This window comes from Hypanus sabinus, chromosome 26 (assembly GCF_030144855.1).
Source record: "Hypanus sabinus isolate sHypSab1 chromosome 26, sHypSab1.hap1, whole genome shotgun sequence".
NCBI classification, from domain to species: Eukaryota; Metazoa; Chordata; class Chondrichthyes; order Myliobatiformes; family Dasyatidae; genus Hypanus; species Hypanus sabinus.
Window position 1 is genome coordinate 19,880,033 of NC_082731.1, and position 24,905 is coordinate 19,904,937.

At 47.0% G+C, this 24,905-nt stretch overlaps 2 protein-coding genes across 2 annotated transcripts in view; both read left to right on the forward strand.

Moving 5' to 3' along the window:
- LOC132381688 (adenylate cyclase type 2-like) overlaps window positions 1-5,504 on the forward strand; it is a 56,489-nt gene extending 50,985 nt beyond the window's left edge. Inside the window, 3 exon segments of the mRNA XM_059951281.1 lie at window positions 903-1,017; window positions 4,031-4,155; window positions 5,184-5,504. Of these exon segments, the coding sequence (XP_059807264.1) occupies window positions 903-1,017; window positions 4,031-4,155; window positions 5,184-5,336 (393 nt within the window). The 3' untranslated portion in view covers window positions 5,337-5,504.
- A 3,130-nt stretch (window positions 5,505-8,634) lies between these two features.
- Window positions 8,635-24,842, forward strand: LOC132381876 (ER membrane protein complex subunit 4-like). The gene is made up of 5 exons (XM_059951603.1): window positions 8,635-8,819; window positions 20,171-20,282; window positions 21,082-21,235; window positions 21,501-21,661; window positions 24,171-24,842. Exons 1-5 carry the CDS (start codon window positions 8,722-8,724, stop codon window positions 24,204-24,206), a joined length of 561 nt encoding a protein of 186 aa, XP_059807586.1. The 5' UTR covers window positions 8,635-8,721; the 3' UTR covers window positions 24,207-24,842.
- The last annotated feature ends 63 nt before the right edge of the window (window positions 24,843-24,905 follow it).

Sequence of the window (24,905 nt, forward strand, 5' to 3'; positions counted from 1 at the left end):
ACTGAAAGGCCTTTCTGTAAGTGGGAGGGAGAGAAGGGGAGGGGGTAGACCAGAGCGATGGCTGCTGCGAGAGGAGGAATGACAAGGTGAGGTGGAGGAGAGAAGGAAGGGGGAAGAGGGGGAGGGAGAGAGGGAGGAGAGAAGTGTGGGGGAGGGAAGAAAGAAGAGGGGGAAGGGGGAAGAGAAGTGGAGGGGGAGAGGTTAAAGGGAAATGGCTGGGGGAGGGTAGGAAGAAGAAGATGAGGGGAAGGAAATAAGGAGGGGAGGGGTAGGAAAAAGAAGGGGAGAGGGTTGTGGATTGATAGAGAAATGGTGGGAGAAAGAGAGGAGAGGTGGAGAGGGTGACATGGAGAATAGTCAATGATGAACACAGAGTGCTGCAGGCAGAATGGGGAGGGGTTGGCTGTGATGTGGGGGAGGAATATCTGTCTCAGCAGCTCTGACAGTGGCAGCACAGTGTTGCCTGGTGGGGGTTTGTTGCCGGCTGGCTTAACTTCTCTGCCCACGCTCTCTCGATATCTCCCCTCCCAATTCCCACCCTGTTCCCCCCACTCATTCCCTCTCCACTGCACACTCCCCATCTCTCATCCCCTTTCCCCACCTCCCTCTCTCTCTAACCCCTTATCTTGTCACTCCCTTCTCCCCTTCTCTCTCACTTTCCTTTTCTACTCCCTTTCCCCCTTCCCCTTCTAACCTCTTTCGCTTCCCTCTTTCCCCTCCTCTCTTCCTCCCCTCCCTCCTCTCTCCACTTTCCCTCTTGCCCCACACTTCCACTACCTCTCTCCCCACCCCCTCTCCCTACCCTTGCCTCTGCCCCTTCCTCTCTCCCAACCATCCTCTCTCTCCTGCTCCCCCCCTCCGCATCATCTCTGTCTCTGTCCTGCTCACCCCCGCCCCCGCAGGACTCTGAACGGAACTACGCCCACGTCGGGGTGATGGTGGAGTTTGCGGTGGCCCTGATGGGGAAGCTGGACTTCATTAATAAGCACTCCTTCAATGATTTCAAGCTCCGGGTTGGTACGTATCTCCTGAGCCCACCCCGCACCCCCATACCCTTTCCATCCCTGTCAATTCCACCACCCCCTCTCCAATCCGCTGGGGTCTGCCAGCCACTCCTGGTGACCTACTGTACCCTGTCTCACACAACCCATCGGGTCTGGACATTCTGTGCAGATATTCCCCACGAATGAAAGCAGTTCGGTCCTGACCAAAGCCTCTTCAGCACAGAAACAGGTCCTTTGGATCAACCTTACCCCTCTCCCCTCCCAATTTGCCCCTCATTGGGACCATATTCCCTATATTGTACCTATTGAGGTCACTGTCTAAAGGCTTCTTGATTGTATCTGATTCCACCACCGTCTCTGGCAACAAGCCCCAGATATCAACACCTCTCTTTGAGGAACACTTACCCCCTCAGATCCCCTATAAATCTCTAGCCTCTTCATTTAAATCTAAGTCCTCTTTTTTCCCGATACACTGACCACCGGGGAAAGAGATTCTCACTCTCTCCCCTCTATGCCTCTTACAGACCTCTACCAGGTCACCCTTCAGTCTCCTTCACTCCAGGGAGAGCTGTCCCAGCCTGTTTGATCTCTCCTTCAGCCCCGATCACATCCTCAGACGTGGCACAGAGTAGACCGCAGACGATAAGACAGGACCGGAGTGAAGCCATTTGGCTCATGACGTTTGCTCCACAATTTGATCATGGCCTATTTATTTCCTGTCTCAACCTCATTCTCCCTGTAACCTTTGACATCCTTACTAATCAACAACCTATCGATCTCTGCTTTAAATATACCCAATGACTGGACTCTACAGTCAATCTGCAGCAATTAATTCTCCAGTCTCTGACTAAAGAAATTCCTCCTCACCTATATTCTAACATGACGTCCTTGCCCTCTGGTCCTAGATTCTTCCACTATAGAACATATCCTTTGCACGTCCACTCTATCTAGGCTTTTCAAATGCAGGAACTGGGACATCATGTTATAGCCGTACAAGACTTTGGTGGGACCACAGCTGATGTACTGTGTGCAGTTCTGGCCGCCCAGCTATAGAAAGGATATGATTAAGCCAGTGAAGGTTCAAAGGAGATTCACCAGGATTTTGCCAAAGGGTTTGAGTTATCAGGAGAGACTGGACAGACTAGGACTGTTTACCCTGTAGTGAAGGGGTGACCTGATGGTGGTTTATAAAATCATGAGGGGCAGAGATAAGGTGGATGGTCACCATCTTTTCCCCATGGTAAGTGAGTCCTGAACTAGAGGCCACAGGTTTAAGTTGAAAGTGAAAGGAGTTAAAGAGAGCCTGACGGGTAACTTTTCCACGCAGAGGGTGGTGGGTACGTGGAAGGAGCTGCCAGAGGTGGTAAAAGAGATGTGTACAATTACAATTAAAAGACGTTTCGACAGGAATGTGGATAAGAAAGGTCCAGATGGGCCAAACATGGACAAACGGGACTAGCTTAGGTAGGCACCTTGTTCACCACAGGCGAGTTAGGCCTGTTTCTATTCTCTGTGACTCTTATCACAATCTCTCTCCTGTAGATCTCTATCTGGCCTTCCCTCAGCCTCCCTCATTCCAGGGAAGGCAGTCTGAGCTTGCCAAGTCTCTCCCCGTCCTCCAGTCCAGGCAATATTTTGGTGAATCTCCTTTGCACTCTCCCCAGCGCGACTGCATTTTTGCTGTATTCTGGCACCGCAGTGCTGCCCACTGCTCCAGGTGCGGTCTGACCAGCGTTCTGTAAAGTTCAACGTGCCCCTCCTAACTCTCCGCACAGGCCAGCGACGGGAAGTCTGAGATGCACTTCGTAGGTCAAATAGAATTGGTGGTGATGCGGTAAATGGGTGGTAGAATGAGCAGGATGGACTGAACAGCCTGATGCTGTGCTTACTGGGTAGACTTGCTTCTCTCCTGTGCCTGTTCCTGACAGCTCTTGGCCCACTTCCCATGTTCCCTCAGACATCCATCCACCTTCTCTTCAGACACCTGCCGGCACTGAGAATCCCCGAGATCTGCCACCCCTCCAAGGGAAGAACACGCAACACGAACAGTACAGTTCAGGGATCTTCGATCCGCAGTCCCTGTGCTGAATTAAACCAAATCCCTTCTGCCTGCAAATGATCCATAACTCTCCATTCCCGGCACATGCGTGTGTCTGTTTAACAGCCCCTTAAACATGTCTGTTGGATCTGTTACCACCTCCGGCCCTGGCAGCCCATTCCGGGCATCCACCACTCTGTGTTTAAAATCTTGCTCCACAGCTCCACACATCTTCTTTAAAAAAAATGTTCCCCACACTCCCTTTAAACCCACTGGGACCCCATTCCTCACACTAAACCCACTGGACCCCGTTCCCCACACTTCCTCTGGGGTCCTATTCTTCCTCTGGGACCATAGATATAGGAGCAGAAATTGGCTATTTGGCCCATCGAGTCTGCTCTACCATTTCATCATAGCTGATCCTTTCAGCCCTAATCTCCTGCCTTCTTCCTGTATCCCTTCATGCCCTGACTAATCAATGTCTATCAGCCTCCACGTTAAATATACCCAATGACTTGGCTTCCACAGTCATCTGTGGCAGTGAATTCCACAGATTCGCCTCTCTCTAACTAAAGAAATTTCTCTTCATCTCTGTTCTAAATGGACGTCCCTCTATTCTGAAGTTGTGCCCTCTGGTCATAGACTCCCCCACCATAGGAAATATCCACTCTATCAACCCCATTCTCTACACTCTCTCTAAAACCACTGGGACCCTGCTCACTCCACACCCCACTCCTATTAAATTCACTGGGGTCTCATTCCCCACAGTCCCAATGAGCCCACTAGAGTCCTGTTCCCCACCCTTCCTTTGAATTTAAGGGTACCCTGTTGCCATCAGTACAAATCCAACACAGTTGACACTATTGGACGCTATCTGCCTTATCTGCAGAACTATAGCTATGAAGCAATGGTACATGTTGCCAGGACATTGGAGAGGATGTGGTTGCTATGGACTCCAGGTGACTGTACCCATTTTGCTTCCTGTCAGGCATAAACCATGGGCCAGTCGTTGCCGGGGTGATCGGTGCCCAGAAACCCCAGTACGACATCTGGGGCAACAGTGTCAATGTGGCGAGTAGGATGGACACCACAGGGATCTTGGGCAGGATACAGGTAAATAGTGCTCAGGCAGGCACTGCAGGAGGCAGCTCTGGTGACCACTGAAGGACCCATTTACTCCCACTATCCAATCCCAACCGACCCTAGCCCTTCCCAAACACTCCCACCCTACACAATCCTGATGGACTCAACAGTTCCCATTCACTCCCACTGTACACAATCCCAACAGGATCCAACTCCTACCATACACAATTCCAATAGACCTCATCCCTTCCCATTCGTTCCCACTATCCACAATCCCAATGGAACCCACTCCTTCCCATTCACTCCCACTGTACACAATCCCAAAAGGGCCCACCCCTTCCCATTTACTTCCACCGTACACAATCCCAATGGACTCCACCCCTTCCCATTCACTCCCACCGTACACAATCCCAATGGACCCCACCCCTTCCCATTCACTCCCACCATACACAATCCCAATGGACCCCACCCCTTCCCATTCACTCCCACCACACACAATCCCAAAAGGGCCCAACGCTTCCCATTCACTCCCACCACACACAATCCCAATGGACCCCACCCTTTCCCATTCACTCCCACCGTACACAATCCCAATGGACCCCAACCCTTCCCATTCACTCCCACCATACACATTCCCAATGGACCCCACCCCTTCCCATTCACTCCCACCGTACACAATCCCAATGGACCCCACCCCTTCGAAATCATTCTCATTGTCTATAATCCCACACTTTCCCATTCACTCCTACCGTACACAATGCTAATGGGACCCCACCTTTCCTATTCATTTCTACTGCACACAAGTGAAATGGATGCCACACCTTTCAGTTTACTCTCACTGTACACAATCCCAATGGACCCCACCATCAATGGATGACTCTTCACTGCGCAAATTACTGGGTAGTTTCTGGCTTCAGGTGGAGGGTGAGTTTCTGACAGAATCTCTCATCTAGTCGCTCTCCTTCTGCCTTCTCTCCCACCGCTTCCCTCCACCTCCTCTTTCCCCACCTCTCCCCATTTCCGCTCTCCTCTCCCTCCCTCTCTCCCTCCCTCCGCAGGTGACAGAGGAGACCTGCAGGGTCCTGCGCCGCCTGGGCTACAGCTGCCAGAACCGTGGGCTTATCAAGGTCAAGGGCAAGGGCGACCTCCGCACCTACTTTGTTGCCACCGACTTGTCCCGCTCCAGTTCCCAGGGCAATGTACTGAACTGACTGTTCCCCCACCCCCACCCCCAGCGTCTCGTCGCACTCACTGCCCCCGCTAACCCGAGATGGACTTGCCTCGCAGCGGTGAACATCAGCGGCTGTTGGGACGGAGGGGGAAGGAGACGAGGGGAGAGAAAAGGAGGCCAGCGGAGTTGAAAGCGTGATGGCTGTCAGTAGGAAGCCTTCGAACAACACCTGGGTTTCAGAGCAGCGAGGGGCTTGGTGTCATGCCCCTGGCTTCTCCAGCCCCAGCAACATCCTAGAGCAAAGCAGAATTGTTTCGTCTAACTAGGTGCTCTTGTAGCTATTGTGCACTGTATTTGTATGCTGGTTTGGTGCACTGTGTGTGTGTGAGATCTTCGGAAGCACCCGCACGTGGCCACCAATGCGCCCCACGGGTCATGCCTGTTTGTGTCCGACCCAAATCCCTGGAAGTGTGTGACGAGATGGTGCCTCACCCTGTGTCGAACCCGGCACGTGTGAGGGGACGGTGAGGAGGAAGCCTCACTCTGTGCCTGACCCTATCCCTGCCGAAGAACACACTGGACTGAACAAAATAATCCCCACTCCCACCGCCAGCTGTTCTGACCTCTTTGCATCTGTCATTAGAAAGAATCTCGTATCCACCCTGGATGGGATGATCTCTTTGCATGTGTTTACCAGGTCTCTTGATACCAGCAGGCCGTTATTATGTGTTATTGTGCAATAAAATAGTTCCGTTTCTTTGTTGCTGTTTCCTGTTTCCTCTTGGGATATCTCCACAACACATACTTTGGGAGGATCTGTCTAACCCTGGGATCCGGACTAACGCCCTTCCTCGGAATCTGGGAGGAGCTCACAGACATCATTTCACCACGCAGGAGGCTCTCTCAGTGGACACATTCCCTTCCCAGTCACTCTCACAGCTCACAAACCAAATGCAAACCCATCTCTTCCTGGGTGTGGGAGAGTGAACGTGTGTATGAGGGAGAGTGTGGGAGTGTGTAAGGGGAGTAAGAGAGAGAGAAGACAGGGAGTGAACATATGTCTGGAGGGTAAAGAGGGGGTGTGTACATGGTGTGATGAGGAGGTGTGTGAACATGTGTGCATGAGGGAGAATGTATGAGAACGTATGAGGGGGTGTGCGTATTTGTGTGCATGTGTGGTCGACTGTTTGGATGTGGAAGTTTGTGTGTGTGTGCGTGCACGCGGTGGACTATCTGGATGTGGAAGTGTCAGTGGGAGGTAAGAGAGAGTGTGAGTTTGTGGATGAGGGGAAATGTGTGAGAGGGAGAGCATCGGTGTGAGAGAGTATGGATGAGGAGAGAGAGAGATAGACATGGTGGGGGTGCGCAGACAGGGTAAGAACGTCTACCTGTTGGATCTGCTTTGAACAAATCTGGTGACCAGGAATCAATGATATTCACTCCAGAGCTCAAAAGTTCCATCACTAGCTTGGCAGTAGGATTATGGCCCAACTATGCAGTAAGTGTTTGACCCTTTTTATAAACAGTGATGTGAGACTTTCCAGCTGGGGAATCCTGCCTGCACTCAGCTTCTAATGAGTGAAGAGGGGGAGGGAAGAGAATGGTTATGGTGGGACTGAAGCGTTGAGGTGGAAATGAGGATACAACTCATGCTCCTAATTTATGTTTATAATTGTAATTAGAAGCACAGGCCAGGAAGATGGCAGCACTCAATGCAAGGGAGGTAACAACATGGAGGAAAGAAATCAGACTGCCAGAAATTCATTTGAAGTCAATTTCGGTCTCTTGGCTCAGCCTTGTTGGCTAGTTTTGAAGGGCATAAATGGTCATTCCATCCAGCAAATATTCAAATGAAAAGACAAAAGTTTTCTTCAGCAGTTATGAGAGATAAGATCTGGCTGATTTCATCTCAGCCAGATGGGTGAAAAACATGAATAAAATTGGTTCAACATGACCGTTTGAGGTGCTGAAGTTGTGATGGGAAAGTGACCTTTTTGCCCTCAAGGAAACCTGCTCCAAAAGAGGATAGTTTAGCAAAATAGCAAATAAAAAATAATGATTTAACTTACTTGACTGGGAACAAACTCTTGTCACAGGTGCTATAGCCCCCTGTTCTACTCGCTTTACGCCAATGACTGTGTGCCTCAGTCCAGCTCCAATGTTATATTCACGTTTGCTGTTCCTGGCTGTATCAAAGATGGTGATGAATCAGAATTCAGGAGGGAGAGTGCAAATCTGGCTGAATGATGAACTGAGTTCATTGGGGACCCGAGTCACCCCAACCACAAACTGTTCCAGCTGCTACCATTCAGGAAATGGTACCGCAGCATAAAGGCCAGGACCAACAGGCTCCGGGACAGCTTCTTCCACCAGGCCATCAGCATCAGTTATCAGAGATCCTTACCACCCAGGCCATGCCATCAGGTAGAAGCCTTAGGACTCACACCACCAAGTTCAAGAACAGTTATGATCCCTCATCCATCAGGCCCTTGAATAAAATCTATTGAGCTGTTCCTACAACCAATGATCTCAACTTAAGGACTTAACAACTTGTTATTTCATACTCTCATTTTTATTGCTATTTATTTATATTTGCAGTTGCCCAGTTTGTTGTCTTCTCTGTTCTTGCTCTTTCACTGATCTTATTTACAGTTACTGTTCAATAGATTTGTTGAGTTGAAATAGATTTCCTACAGGAAAAAGAATCTCAGGGTTGTATGTGGTAACATGTATGCACTCTGATAATAAATTTTATTTTGAACTTTGTCTGCAGAGTAGCAATAGACGGAATTATTGGATTAAGGAAATATTTTCAAACATTCGACCACACCCCCACTCAGAACGTCACACTATATATATAAATAAACATTATGACACTATATAAAAGAGCGGGGGGGGAGGAGTCACAATTTAATTAAAGACTTGAAGCAAATGTAATCAGAAATTCCATCCAGCAAATATTTAAGTGAAAAAACAGAACTTTCTTCAGCAGTTATAGCGAGATAAGGAAATCAAAGTTAACTTCCAATTATCGTCTGTTCTTAAAGATGACTGATATAAAAATGATTTGTAAAATCATCTTTGTGATGGGCAGACAGTGTCAAGGAAGAACATACATTAAAATTAATACATAAATTAATCAAACGGCATACCCCAAGAACGAGATGTGAATTTTGACGTTTCCCTGCATTAAAAGGCGAGAAGTATTTTGAGGCGGGGAAAACAATTACTGTCGGCCATCTTTGTTGTGGGCCGCCGCCGCGCGTCACTTTGCATTGGCTGCCCAAAGTGGAGATGGCTGTTCGGGAGATGACGTAGCAGGGGGCGTCGTGCGCAGGCGCGAACCGGGAGTTGCCGCCGGTGGGGGGGGTGGGGAGAGACCCGTCGCAGCAGCCGGCCGTGGGGGGCTTCGATCGGTGGTCGTGATGACGTCGTCCTCAGCGGCGGCGGCGGCGGCGCTGCTGGGCAACCGCGCGCGCCGCCACAAGTGGGCCATCGAGCTGGCGCTCAGCAACAGCGGCAGGTGGGTGGTCAGCAGATACCCCTCCGCCATTACCCCCATACTCACCTAGAAAGGGAACAGAAATAGAGTACCCTCTCAATCATGTGTCCCGGTGGGGGTGGGGGAGACGAGGAGAAGCGTGCGGATTCCATGTTTGGAAGAGAAGACGCCGGATACTGTGGACATGAAAGAGGCCCAGGTGCCGGGGCCAAGGTCATCTCGGATCTGGTCCACCACAGTCTCGGCAGAGGGGGTGAGCTGGCTCTGTTGGTAAAATCATATCAAGTCTGTAGAAAGATGGGAAGATGTAGAATCCTTGTGGGGAGATTGAAGAAACTAACATTATTTAACTTGTTGGGAGTTACATGAAGCCCTCCGACCTGTAGTCAGGATGTGGGCTGCAAATTACAAAGTGGGATAGAAGATGCATTTTAAAAGGATATTGTTTACGGTAGTCATGGAGATTTCAATATGCAGGTAGATTGTGGGGGGGGGGGGGTGGGGGAAGTTGGTGCTTTTCCCCAAGAGGGGTAATTTGTAGATGGCTTTTTAGAGCAGCTGGGGGTTGAGCCCACAAGGGGAGAGGCTATTCTGGATGGGTGTTGTGCAGTGAACAGGATTTGATTAGGGAGGTGTACAGACATAGTCACAGAAAAGTACAGCACAGAAACAGGCCCTTCAGCCATCACATCCATGCCTCCTCCCATCGACCTGTATGGGAGCCATCGCGCCCCATACCCCTAACATCTGTGCATCTTTCCAAACTTCTTTAAGTGTTGAAATCAAGCTCACAAGCACCCCTGGCTTCTTGCTCCACACTCTCACTTAACTTTTCACCTTTCACCCTTAATCTCGAGTCTTAGTCTCATCCAACTTCAATGGAAAAATCCTGCTTGCAGTTACCCTATCTATATAGGATAGCTCATGTTGTTTCATTATTTTAAAAAAAGGCTCTAAAAGTAATCTGGAAAATTATAGGCCGGTAAGTTTGACGTTGGTAGTAGGTAAGTTATTGGAAGGAGTACTAAGGGATAGGATCTACAAGTATTTAGATAAGCAGGGAGAGTCAACATGGCTTTGTGCGTGGTAGGTCATGTTTAACAAATCTATTAGAGTTTTTCGAGGAGGTTACAAAGAAAGTGGATGAAGGGAAGGCAGTGGATGTTGTCTACATGGACTTCAGTAAGGCCTTTGACAAAGTCCCGCATGGGAGGTTAGTTAGGAAGATTCAGTCGCTAGGTATACATAGTGAGGTAGTAAATTGGATTCGACATTGGCTCAGTGGAAGAAGTCAGAGAGTGGTAGTGGAGGATTGCTCCTCTGAGTGGAGGCCTGTGACGAGTGGTGTGCCACAGGGTTCAGTGCTGGGTCCATTGTTATTTGTCATTTGTATCAATGATTTGGATGATAATGTGGCAAATTGGATCAGCAAATTTGCTGATGACACAGAGATTGGAGGTGTAGGGGACAGTGAGGAAGGTTTTCAAAGCTTGCAGAGGGATCTGGACCAGCTGGGAAAATGGGATGAAAAATGGCAGATGGAGTTTAATACAGACAAGTGTGAGGTATTGCACTATGGAAGGGAAAACCTAGGTAGAACATACAAGGTAAATGGTAGGGCACTGAGGAATGCAGTAGAACAGAGGGATCTGAGAGTACAGATACATAATTCTGTAAAAGTGGTGTCACGGGTAGATAGGGCAGTAAAGAGAGCTTTTGGTACATTGGCCTTTATAAATCAAAGTATTGAGTATAAGAGTTGGAATGTTATGGTGAGGTTGTATAAGGCATTGGTGAGGCCAAATTTGGAGTATTGTTCACAGTTTTGGTCACCAAATTACAGGAAGGATATTAATAAGGTTGAAAGAGTACAGAGAAGGTTTACAAGGATGTTGCTGGGACTTGAGAAACTGAGTTACAGAGAAAGGTTGAACAGGTTAGAACTTTATTCCCTGGAGTGTAGAAGAATGAGGGGAGACTTGATAGAGATGTATAAAATTATGATGGGTACAGATAGAGTGAATGCAAGCAGGCTTTTTCCACTGAGGCTAGGGGAGAATAAACCAGAGGACATGGGTTGAGGGTGAAGGGGGAAAAGTTTAAAGGGAACATTGGGGGGGGGGGGCCGGGTTTCTTCACATAGAGAGTGGTGGGAGTGTGGAATTAGCTGCCAGATGAAGTGGGAAATGCGGGCTCATTTTTAACATTTAAGATAAACTTGGACAGTTACATGGATGAGAGGTGTATGGAGGGATATGGGCCGGGTGCAGGTCAGTGGGACTAGGCAGAAAAATGGTTCGGCATGGCCAAGAAGGGCTGAAAGGCCTGTTTCTGTGTTGTATGTTCTATACCTCTGTCAAACCACCCCTCAAGTTTATTGGGTTTATTATCACCGGCATGTGTCGTGAAATTTGTTAACTTAGCAGCAGCAGTTCAATGTAATACATTGCAAATATAGAAGAAGAAAAATAATAATAATAAAATAATTGAATCAATTACAGTATATGTACATTGAATAGATTAGAAATCGTGCAAAAAACAAATAATATATATTTAAGAAGTGAGGTAGTGTTCGCAGGTTCACTGTCCATTTACAGATCTACTATGTCCCAAGGGATAAAGTCCTAAACTATTCAGTCTTTCCTTATAACTCACATCCTCTAGTTGAACAACATCCTTGTAAATTTTCTCTGTACTCTTTCCACCTTATTTTCATTTTTCCTGCAGGTAGGTGACCAAAACGGCGCACAATACTCAAAATTAGGCCTAACATCCCATTCCTGTGCTCAGTACGTTGATTTATGAAAGCCAATGTGCCAAACGCTCTCTTTACAACCCTATCTACCTGTGACACCGCTTTCAGTGAATTATGGACCTGTATTCTCAGGTCCCTTTGTTGTACTGCACTCCTCAATTCCCTAACAGTCACTGTAAAATCTACCCTGGTTGGTCCCACCAAAGTGCAACACCTTGCACTTGTCTGCATTAACATGCATCTGGCCATTTTCCAGTTGGTCCAGATCCCACTGCAAACTCAGATAGTCCTCCCCACTGTCAAAAACCCTCCCAGTCTTGTTGTCATCTGGAAATTTACAGATCCAGTAAACCACATTACTTAACATGAGGAAATTTGCAGATGCTGGAAATTCAAGCATCACACACAAAATGCTGGTGGAACGCAGCAGGCCAGGCAGCATCTATAGGGAGAAGCACAGTTGACGTTTCGGGCCGAGACCCTTTGTCAGGACTAAATGAAAGAAGAAAAATCTTTTCCTTCAGTTATTCCTGACGAGGGGTCTCGGCCCGAAACGTCGACTACTACTTCCTATAGATGCAGCCCGGCCTGCTGCGTTCCACCAGCATTTTGTGTGTGTAACCACATTACTGTGCAAATCATTGATATTTACTATATCATCTTGAATGCCGAGTGACCAAAGCTTCTTGACCAACCTCCCATGTGGGACCTAGTCAAATGCCTTGTTAAAGTCCATGTAGACAACATCCACCGCCTTGACTTCATTGTTGAAAACAAGTTAGACATGACCTGCCACACACAAACCATGCTGACTTTCCCCAAACGGTCCATATCTATCCAAATACTCAAACATTTGATGCCTTAGAATACGTTCCAATATCTTTCCCACTGCTGATTCAAGGCTCACTGGCCTGTAATTTCTTGGTTTATTTTTGGAGCCTTTCTTTAACAGCAGAACAACATTAGCTATCCTCCAATCAACTGGCACCTTACCTGTCCCTAAGGATGCCTCAAGGCAGCAGATACCTCCTCTATGATCTATATGGGGTCCATGAAGTCAATGATGCTATGCCTCACTTCCTGAGCAAATACAGAGGCAAGAATTCCATTTATGATCTCCCGCATCTCTTTTGGCTCCACACCTGGATTACTATTCTGATCTTCCAGAGGACCAATTTTGTCCCTCACAATCCTTTTGCTCTTAACATATCTGTAGAATCCCTTGGGATTCTCCTTCACGTTGTTTGCTAGGGCAACCTCATGCATTCTTTCAGCCCACCTGATTTTTTTTCTTAAGTGTTCTCTTGCATTTCTTGTACTCTAAATACCACATTTGTTCCTACCTGCCTATACCTGCTAGGCACCTCTTTTTTTCTTAACCAAGGCCTCAATATCTCCTGAAAACCAAGATTCCCTAAACCCATTGGCATTGCCTTTTATTTTGGCGGGCACATACAAACTTTGTACTTCCACTTTCGAAAGCCTCCCACTTACCAACTATACAGCTCTGCTAGAAAACAACCTGTGCCATGCTCACTTGCCAGACCCTTTCTGATGCCATCAAAATTGTCCAATTAAAAATTTCAAACCGCAGATCAATCCTCTATTTTTCCATATTTACTTTGAAACTAATGACATTATGATCACTAGATACAAAGTGTTCCCCTGCACAAACTTCTGTCACCCACCCTGACTCATCCCCTAATAGCAGATCAAGTATTCCACACTCTTATGTTGGGACTTCTATCCACTGATTAAGGAAACTTTCCTGACTGCATTGGACAAACCCTTGTCCCGTCAGGTTCTTTTACAGTACGGGAGCCCCAGTCAATATGTGGAAGTTAAAATCACATACTATCAGAAGATATCAGAATCGGGTTTATCATCACCGGCATATGTGGTGAAATTTGTTAACTTAGCAGCAGAGTTCAATGCAATACATAATATAGAAGAAGAAAAACAAAATAAAATAATAGTACTAAATAAGTAAATCAATTACAGTATACATATATTGAATAGATTAAAAATCATGCCAAAAAACAGAAATAATATATATTTAAAAAGTGAGGTAGTGACCAAGGATTCAATGTCCATTTAGGAATCAGATAACAGAGGGAAAGAAGCTGTTCCTGAAATGCTGAGTGTGTGCCTTCAGGCCTCCGTACCTCCTACCTGATGGTAACAGTGAAAAAAGGACATGCCCTGGGTGCTGGAGGTCCTTAGTAATGGACGCTGCCTTTCTGAGACACTGCTCCTTGAGGATGTCCTGGGTACTTTGTAGGCTAGTACCCAAGATAGAGCCGACTAAATTTACAGCCCTCTGCAGCTTCTTTTGGTCCTGTGCAGTTGCTACCCCATATCAGACAGAGATGCAGCCTGTCAGAATGCTCTCCATGGTAGATCTGCAGAAGTCTTTGAGTGCATTTGTTGACATACCAAATCTTTTCAGACTGCTAATGAAGTGTAGCTGCTGCCTTCTTTGTAACTGCATCGTTATGTTGGAACCAGGTTAGATCCTCAAAGATTTTGACTCCCAGGAACTTGAAACTGCTCATCGTCTCCACTTCGGATCCCTCTATGTGTTCCTTCATCTTACCCTTCTTGAAGTCCACTGTCAGCTCTTTCGTCTTACTGACGTTGAGTGCAAGGTTGTTGCTGTGATAGCGCTGCACTAGTTGGCATATCGTCACCATCTTAACAAGCAAACTTTCTACAGATTTGTTCCTCTAAGTCCCGAGTTTAATGTAAAGGAACCCTTCTGAGGCAGTGACAATATGATAGACCTCAACATGCAATTTGAGAGGGAGAAGCTAAAGTCAGATGTACAGGATTATAGTGGAGTAAAGGGAATTACAGTTGAATGAGAGGGCAGCTGAGGAAGGTTGATTGGAAGGGGACAGCAGCAGGGATGATGGAGTTGAAGGCGCAGGATAGATATACCCCAAGCAAAAATAAGGGAAGTCAAAAACAACAAAGAAGAGAAAGAGAAGGCATGTAATGGAGCAAAAATTAGTGAAAAGTTGGAGGATTGGGAAGCTTTTAATAAATAACAGAAGGCAATTAAAAAAGCCAATAGGAGGGAAAAGATGAAATACGAAGGTAAGTTAGCCAATAATAATCAAAGGGGATACCAAAAGTTTTTGCAGATATATGGTCAAAGGGAGGCAAGAGTAGATATTGGACCACTGGAAAATGATGTTATAGGAGTAGTAATGGGGGACAAGGAAATTTTAAACAAACTAAGTGCATATTTTGCATCCGTCTTCACCATGAAGGACACAGTGCTGGAAGTTCGAGAGTGCTGGGGCAGAAGTCAGTGCATTTGTTGTTACTAGGCAGAAGCAGCTTGGGGAGCTGAAAGCTCTGAAGGTGGATAAGTCATCTGACCACATCCCAGGCTTCTGAAAGAGGTAGCTAAAGAGATTGTGGAGGTGTTCTTTCAAGAATCACGAGATTCTGGCATTGTTTTGGAGAACTGGAAAATTACAAATGTCACTCCACTCTTCAAGAATGGAGGGAGGCTGATGTGAGGAAATTATAGGCCAGTTGGTCTGACCTTGGTGGTTGGGAGGATGTTGGAGTTGATTGTTAAGAATAAGGTCTCAGAAATTGGGAGGCACAAAGAAAAATAGGCTAAAATCAACAAGGTTTCCTCCTTCAATATTTTTATTAGTTTCTGCATAGAGGAATACAGAGTACAAGATATATATTGTAAGTCAAAAGGAAAAAAATAATATAGTACCAAATACATTGTATTAAAAATGTAGTTACAATCACAAAGCCCTGTATTCATAACATTTAAATTAAATCATAATATTGAAATATGATTTTATTATACAGAAAAAAATCTAAACCCACTACCAAAGTCAGAGCTGTTCGGAAAAGCAAGAAAAAAAGGGGAAAAATCCTTATCATATAATAAAATATATAATTATTCACCATCTGTACTTTTACAACAAATCAAAGGTTTTGAAAATAACTCAAATGGTCCCCACGATGTATAAAAGTCTAGGCTAAATTTAAAAACTGAACATCAGATCTTCTCTAAATTTAAGCATGACATAACATCCCGTAGCCATTGAGCAGGAGCAGGCGGAACAACATCCTTCCATTTAATCAAGAGCGCCCTCCTAATTATAAGAGAATTAAAAGCCAAAATATGCAAACCAGGTGTCTCCAAAGTAAAGTCTTTTCCTCCAACAATACCAAATAATATGGTCAAAGGGTGAGACTTAAAATTTACCTTGAAAAGTACCGACAAAGTTTGGGATACATCCTTCCACTACCTTTCAAGGCTCGGACATGTCCAAAGCATGTGAATTAATGAAGCTTCTCCATTATTACATCTATCACAGAAAGGGGATATATCGGAATAAAAACGAGATAGCTTATCTTTAGACATGTGAACCACTTTGAATTGTAAGAGGGAATGCCGGGCACAACGATGAAGCGTTAACCAATTTAAAATTGATTCCAAGTTCCCTCAGAAATTGAAGTCTAAATCTTGTTCCGAAAGGTTTTTAATTTTGTCTATAGGAGCGTTTCTCATTCCTAGCAACATACTATAAATATTGGATATCGAACCATTATAAAAAGGTTTCAAATTAAAAATTACATTTAATAAGTCCTTATCGGAACAGCATGGTTTCCTTAAGGGAAAATCTGCACAGACAAATCTGTTGGAACTCTGAAGAAATAAAGAGGATAGACAAAGAGAATCGGCGGATGTTGTTTACTTAGATTTTCAAAAGGCCTTTGTCAAGATACTGCTTGAGTTGAATTTAATTAACTTTATTTCTTATATCCTTCCCACACGAGCAGTAAAAATCTTTATGTTTCCACATGAATGTGTAATATGCAAATTCTAGTAATTTGTAATAAATAGTATGTACAGTAAGATATACAACGGGAACACACTAAATGCTGGTGGAACGCAGCAGGCCAGTCAACGTTTCGGGCCGAGGCCCTTCGTTAGGACTAACTGAAAGAAGAGATAGTGAGAGATTTGAAAGTGGGAGGGGGAGATCCGAAATGATAGGAGAAGACAGGAGGGGGAGGGATGAAGCTAAGAGCTGGAGAAGAGAGAGCATCGTGGGATAGGAAGCCTGGGGAGAAAGGGGGAGGGGAGCAGCATGTGATTAGCATTGATTTCTCTAACTTCTGTTAATGCCCCCTCCCCTTCTTACCCCATCCCTTATCCATTGATTTATTTATTATTATTTTCCTTTTTTTTATTCTTTTCACTCTTTTTTTTCTCTTTCAGTCCCTCTCACAATTGCTCCTTGCCTGCTTTCCATCTCCCTATGGTACTTCCCCCCCCCCCCCCCCTTTCTTTCTCCCTAGGCCTCCTGTTCCACGATCCTCTCCCTTCTCCAGCTCTGTACGTATACCTTTTGCCAATCAACTTTCCAGCTCTTAGCTTCCTCCCTTCCCCTCCTGTCTTCTCCTATCATTTTGGATCTCCCCCTCCCCCTCCCACTTTCAAATCTCTCACTATTTCTTCTTTCCGTTAGTCCTGATGAAGGGTCTCGGCCCGAAACGTCAACTGTACTTCTTCCTATAGATGCTGCCTGGCCTGCTGCGTTCCACCAGCATTTTGCGTGTGTTGTTGTTAATGTTGACAGTGCTTCTCCCTATAGATGCTGCCTGGCCTGCTGTGTTCCACCAGCATTTTGCGTGTGTTGCTTGAATTTCCAGCATCTGCAGATTTCCTCGTGTTTGCGTTTTTAAATTATACAACAGAACAGTTAATATAGCTTAGAAATATTATTGTGTCAGCATGAATTTATCAGGCTGATGGCCTGGTGAAAGAAGCTGTCCCAGGGCCTGTTGGTCCTGGCTTTAATGCTGTTTTCACCACACAGCCAGTATGTACAGACTTAGTGAGGTCCTTGGTGATGTGTATACTGAGAAATTTAAAGCTGTTTGCCCTCACAATCCTAGATCCATTGATGTCAATAGGGGTGAGCCTGACTCCATTCCACCTGCAGTCCACAACCAGCTCCTTTGATTTTGTGACATTGAGGGACAGGTTGTTTTCTTGACACCACTCTATCAGGGTGATGACTTCTCTGTCGGCTGCCTTGTTATTATTGGAGATAAGGCCAATCAGCGCACATTTAATTAGCAGATTGGAGCTGTGGGTGGCCACACAGTCATGGGTGTAAAGGAGGGGCTTAGGACACAGCCCTGGGAGGCTCCTGTGTTGAGGGTCAGAGGGGTAGAGGTGAGAGAGCCCACTCTTACCACCTGCTGGCGACCTGATAGGGAGTCCAGGATCCAGCTGGCATACCGGCATTGATAAGGGGTTTGGCTGATTGGCAGGAGGTAGAATGGGAATAAAGGGAGCTGGTTGCCTGCAGCTGGCTAGTGCTGTTCTGCAGTGCTCGGTGTTGGGACTGATCCTTTGTATGTTATATGTCAATGATTTGGTGGAATTGGTGATTTTGTGGCCAGGTTTGCAGACAATATAAAGGTAGGTGGATGGGCAGGCAGTGTTCAAAAAGTAGGAAGTCTGCAGCAGGTCTTCAATAAGGGAAAATGGGGAAAGGAGTAGCATGATGGAATATACTGTAGGAAAGTGTATGGCTGTGCACTTTGTTAGAAGGGATAAAAGTGTAGACCATTTTCTAAATGGGCAGAAAATGCAAAAAAATCTGAGGTGCAAGGGGACTTGGGAGCCCTTGTGCAGGATTCCATAAAGTTTAACTGGCAGGTTGAGTTTGTGGTGAAGAAGGCAAATACAATGTTAGCATTCATTATAAGAGGACTAAGGATGTAATACTGAGGCACTGGTGAGGCCTCACTTGGAGTATTGTGAACAGTTTTCTAAGGAAGAATGTGCTGGCATTGGAGAGAGTTCACATGAATTATTCTGGGAATGAAAGGGTTTTTGCATGAGGAGCGTTTGATGGTACAGGACCTATACTTGCTAGAAATTAAAAGAATGTGGAGGAATCTCATTGAAACCTATTGAATATTGAAAGGCCTAGATATTGTTAGCCAGAAATGTCTGTAAAGCAGTGAATTCGAATGAATTAAGGATAGCGGGAGCAGATGGACTAATAGCCTTTGTTCGTGCCATGAGGGAGGAGATAGATGCTACCATTTTATGAAGAAGACTGGGTTTTCCATTTTGTGAGTCAGTCGCTTGGCAAGATCAGTTTAAAGTAGACACAATGAAGCCTCGGGTAATCTGCTGAACTCGGGATCATTTCCAAATGAGTTATTTGTGAGGTGTTCTTTGGTTGGATATTACATGCAAGTTTGTGAATGCAGCTCTGTGTGATTCAAGCTGATTGAGAACAAAGAGCCATAAATTACTGATTGTCACTTGCAGGGTAGAGGGCAATGAGTGGATGCTGGCCTGGAGCAGAGCCAATAAAAAGGTGCAAAAGGTCAGATGCATGACTTATAGCCAATGGCAATGGAATGTCATATTTTAATTGGTAAGAAATGAATATAAAAGCAGATGTTTCAAGTTTGCTGGCAGCCGTAACGTTGTATGAGAACAACTATCATGGACACATGGAGATTCAAAATGAGACATGAGGAACATGTACCAGCAGCAGAAACTCCTTTTTAGCTGGTATTATATTTTCTGTTCTGTGACTGTTCATGAAAGATCAGGAAAACATAGGTGTGCACCCAGGTATCAGTTGTGAAAGTTCATGTGCTCTTCCATTGAGACAATGAGTTTGGACGCGCAGTTGGGTCTATCGTAGCACCCTCAGTGCCTAGTTGACGCCTTTGAGCCACTCTGGGGTGTCGGGTTAGCTCTAGCTAACCACCTTTAGCTGCCTGTTTGGTTGCATTACATTGGCCTTCTGTTGACTCTTTTATGGGACCACCACGCCGCCTGCTGGTCTCCCATTTGGCTCCATCTGTCGTGATGCACTTGGCTACTTGATGACTATTGGGTGACCAGTTGATTTCTTTAAACCACCCTTGGGTGCTTGAGTACCTCCAATGTACCTGCCCTTCGGTTACAGGTTGGCTCTGATTTGCCACGCTGGAGAGCTCATTGGGCTCTTTTGTAATACCCAGGGATGCTGATAGCTCTGTCGAACTGTCCTTGACTGGATTGGTTAAGTTATGCCAGCTTCATGTGTGCCTGTTGGGGCACTAACCCCTTTGGGTGTCTTCTCTCACTCTAGTGGCATTGCGAGTAAGGTAAAGTGGGGAAGAGGGCTGCTGGGAAAGGTGAAGCGGTTGTGAAGGGGAGTGGAGATGGGAGAGGGGAAGGAAAGTGGAATGCAGAGGGGAAAGGAGGAATGTTGTGGGAAGTTAGGGAAGGGTTTGGGATCAGGATGTGGGAGGCTGGGGTAAGGAGATGGGGAAGGGTAGGTGTAAGGAATGGAGAGGAAGAGGGAAGGAGATGCAGTGTGAGGGTGGGGTGGGAGCAAGTATAAGGACAGTGACAGTTAGTGGGAAGGGGGTGTAGATGGGGGAGCAGAAGACTGCCAGCTTACAACATCACTTTCAGCCGACTCGTTCCCCCTTACCCTTGTTCCTCACCCCTTTGGTTCCCTTCCCCCCAGCTCCCCTTTGCCCTCTCCCCCCCTCTTTTTACCCCCTCCTCTCTCCCTGTTTCTCACCCACTGTGTCTTCCTTTCAGGGGACGTGAGCGACAGGGTGCACAAGGAGAGCCAGTTTACCCTGTTGGCTACTCAGAGAGGCAGCTGCCAGACACCAGTGTGCAGGAGACGGACCGGATCCTCGTTGAGAAGGTGCATCCCACTCCTTCATAACATCACTCCTGGGAGAGGGTATAAAAGACACACTTGGGTGGGGGTATCAATAACCTGGGCCCCCTTGGGCATGGGTATGTCTCTAATCTGGACTGTGACAAAGGTTGTCATGATAACTTGGCCGTCCTTGGGTGGGGGAGTCTCTGTGATGGAGGTGCATTTTGGGAGGGGTTTCTCCCAATAATGTGGGCACCCTTAGGTGGGCATAGCCCTGGATATCGAAGGATCAGTCTGCACACTCTCGAGGGGAGATGAACGCATTGGGCAGTTTCCTGTTGGTGGGGATGGGGAAAGGAGCAGAGGGTAGGGTGGGAGATCCTGGTGGGTAGGGAGAGATGGAGCAAGGGGCTGGTGGGATGACGACGTCGAACAGGAGAGGGGTGGAATAGGGGTGTGCAGGAGGTGTTGAGGATTGCGTGAAGAAGAAAGGTGGAGGAATAAGGAGGGAGATGGAAAGGGTGAAGGAAGGAGGAAGAGTGTAGAAGGACTCATAGGGAAAAGGAATAGAGAGGAGGGAAGAGATAAAAGGGGGAGGAAGGGGTGGAGGTGAGGGAAGAGGGGCAGAAATGTGGACGGAAAGAGTGAGGGAGGGAAGGGGTGAAGCAGGAAGGGAGGGAAGAGTGAGGGGGTTAGAAATCTGAGATGTTCAGAGAGGGGCTGGGTATCAGATGTACAACTGTGAGTGGATGGGAGAAAAGGCCTGGATATGCTACAAGGGATGTAGACCAGGACCAATCCTTCCCCCTTGTGTGTGACCCCTGTCTCTTGTCCTTCGCAGCGGTGCTGGGATGTAGCCCTGGGGCCTCTGAAGCAGGTACCCATGAACCTGTTCATCATGTACATGGCAGGCAACACCATCTCCATCTTTCCCATCATGATGGTGTGCATGATGGCCTGGAGGCCCATCCAGGCCCTGATGTCCATCTCTGCCAGTGAGTAATGCAACCTCTTCAGTTCACCCCTTCCCTCCATTCACCTCTTCCTCTCCTTTCACCTCCATCCCACTCTTTATCGCTCCTCTCCCTTATCCGATCTTTTCCCCCCATCCCTTCTGTGTCTTTCTCCCTCTTTCCGGGCTGGCTGACACATGCTTTGCTCTGACATGCCGCTCCTCGTACAACCGTTCGTTCATTCCCCCTCCCGATGCGGTCAGACAGGTTCCTTACTGCTTCATACAGTCATCTGTTCCTCCCCCAGCTTTCAAGCTTTTGGAGAGTTCGAGCCAGCAGTGGCTACAGGGGCTGGTGTACCTCATCGGCAACTTGGTGGGGCTGGCTCTGGCTGTATACAAGTGCCAGTCGATGGGCCTGCTCCCCACCCATGCCTCCGACTGGCTGGCCTTCATTGAACCCCCTCAGGTGCGTCTCAGCCCCATATGGGTGCTCTAGGTACTTGCAGAGACAACAATATGAAGGGTTTTATTGTAATTGTGTTGGCCTTGGATAGGTCTGCTCTCCTGACTTAAGGAAGGGGAGAGGTATGATAGAGGGGAGTGTAAAAGGTTGACAGGTCCTGCTCCAATGATACAGGGCACTGCTGAGACATGCCCTAGGATATTGTGTAGACATCTGGTCTTCTGTTCGAAGGAAGGGGAGACATGTGACAGGGACTGAAGAGAAGGTTCACCTGATGATTTCCTGGAATAGGATTGGGGGTGAATTTTTCCAGTGAGGAGAATCTGGACCTGTACTCTGTTGGGTGCAGGAGATCGAAGGGGATCTCATTGAAAGCCCTCCTGAGGGTTGACAGAATGAGTGTGGATTATGGGGTTTCCCACTGACCGGGGGTGGAGAAGAGGTTCCGTCTCAGAATAAGGGGTTGGTCATTCAGGACAGAGATGGGAAGATAGTCCTTCCTCTCCCGGAGGGAGGCGAATTCTGGTGGTTTGTGGGGACGAGCCAGGTATTAATTGTGTTGAATGGAGCAACAACATTCCTCCCTCTCTGCTGAAAGGAAATGAGGGAGGAAGAGAAAATGTGAGTGAGGCAGTAGAGAACTATAGAGACAAAGACTGTGAATGGGGGGGGGGGAAAGGAAGGGAGAGGGGGAGAAAAAGACCAATGAGTGTTTACTTCAGTTGTGGGCAAATGACTGGAGATGATTCTTAAGAAACAGGACCTATGAGCATTTGGAGAAGTGTAGTCCAATTAGGGATAGTTAGCATGGCTTTGTGAGGGGCAGATCATGCCTCATGAGCCAGATTGAATTGCTTGAGTTTGTTTCAAAGCACCTCGATGAAGGGTGAGCAGTGGATGCGATGTACATGGATTTTAGTAAGGTGATAGATAAGGTTCTCTGTGCCAGGCTCACTCCGAATGATTGGAGGCATGGGATCCAGGGAACTTGGCTGGCCAACAGAAGGCCGAGGGTGGTGGTATATTCCGCCTGGATGGGTGGGTTAGTAAGCTTGCGAAGACACGAAGGTTGGTGATATTGTAGGTTACGGTGGAACTGACAGGATGCAGAGCTGGGCTGAGAAGTGGCAGGTGGAATTCAACCCCAAGAAGTGTGAAGTGATCCACTTTGGAAGATGGAATTTGAAGGCAGGGAACAGGGTTAATGGCAGGATTTTCAGCAGTGTGGTGGAACTGAGCAATCTTGGGTTACATGTCCATAGATCCCTCACACAAGTTGTTGGATTGTTACGAAGGTGTATGATGCCTTGGCCTTCATTATTCAGGGGATTGAGATCAAGATCCATAAGATAATGTTGCAGCTCTATAAAACTCTGGTTAGACACACTTGGAATATTGTGTTCAGTTCTGGTCGTCTCATCATAGGAAGGATGTGGAAGCTTTAGTGAGGATGCACAGATCTGCCTGGATTAGAGAGCACATCTGATGAAGGTAGGTTGAGTGAAGAAGAACCAGAGGCAAATATGGTGGAGATGTACAAGATGATAAGAGGAACAAGTAGGGCGGAAAGTCCCAGACCTCCTTGCAGGGCAGTGATAGCTAATTCAGGGGGCATAATTTTAGGGTGATTGCAGGAAAGTAGAGGAGACTATCAGAAGTAAATTCTTTAAACGGAGACCCACTCTGCTAGGGGTGTTGGGAGAGGCAGATACATAAGTGGCAGTTGAGAAACTCTTAGATGGGCAAGTGGATGATAGAGAAATGGAGGGCTCTGTGGGAGGGAAAAGTTAGATTGATCTGAGAGTAGGTCAAGATCGGCACAACATTGTGGGCTGAAGGGCCTTTATTATGTAGTGTTTTATGTTGTATGCTTAAAATGAGAGGATGTTATTGGAAAAAAACTATAATGAAAGTAACACATACAAAATGCTGGAGGAGCTCAGCAGGTCAGGTAACATCTATGGAAAAGAATAAGACAGTACAGATCTCGTCTGCTCAAATTTCTTCTCGGACAATTCCCATCCCGCACCATTCCATGGAACAGATCCAATGAATCTTCACTGGGACCCTGTATAATTGGAGCAGGCCCCCTCTCCTCGGGCTCTCCTATTGCACATCTCCCTTTCTTCGATTCCCCCGGGAATCTTTTGTGTTAAGGAATAACAGAGAAAGAAAATAAACATAAAAGACAGCGCTGGAGAAACAAGATAGTGATGAAGAAGTGGTAACGTCAGTGAGTGGGGTGGAGAAGAGAGGGAAATGCTAAGGTGTTGGTTTTGGAGGGGTGGGGGAAGAAGAGTCCATGACAGGGTTGGGGTTGTCTGATTAGGGAATACCTTCCGCAGGGAGGCCTAGGAGCCCTGGAAATTCTATCCCCCAGAGGGGTGGGGGAGAGAGATGAATGGAGAAGGGGGACGATTAGAATGGATGTGGTCTGGTGACGATGGGCGGGGGGGTAGGAAAGATCAGTGTGTTGACAGATGAGCCTCACTGATCTCTTGTTCTCCCACAGAGAGTGGAATACGCAGGAGGGGGGTTGATCCTGTGACCGATGTCACTCCTGCTTACCTACCCAAGCCTTTTGGATACTGCCACAGACCTGGGACCTGTGGGGTCGAGGCCATACACCCCTCACCAATCCCCCACAGTAGGGCTGTGAAGGCCCAGCGGAGGAGAGATTCTGTGAACGGGGTCCTGTCAGCTGTCTCCTGGGAATCCGGACCGGGAGTCTTCCTGCTGGGGCTGAACTGGAACAAGAGTGGGGTTAGATGAATATCCTCACACTCTCAACCCCTTGGACCTGTTCCATTCTTTCCTTGTTTGCTAGGTTCACTCATGTTTACTCCCATTTATTTTTTTCTTTCATTTGCTCAGTTCTTTTTTCCTTCTTGTTCTGATCCCTTCATTTGCTCCGTTCACTCTCCTTAACTCTTGTTCTGTTAGCCCTCCAGTTGCTTGCATTCTCTCTTACTCCCTCTTTTTCTGTACTTTGCTCTGATGTTCTCTCGCCTCACCCTCGGAGTCAGAGGAGACTGCCCTCTCTTGCTCAGCAGCCCCTGCAGGTAGCGGATCGTGCCCGTGGCCCAGGAAGGCTTCATCGTCAGATCTCACCTTGAGTCGGACTCTGACTGAGTGAATGTTTGCACTTGTGAAGTCTCCATGTGAAATAAAGAGCTTGATCTGACTTGGAGTCCACTGCAACATCAAATTCTGTGGGATGGGGTGAGGGGGAAGGTGCAACGAGGTC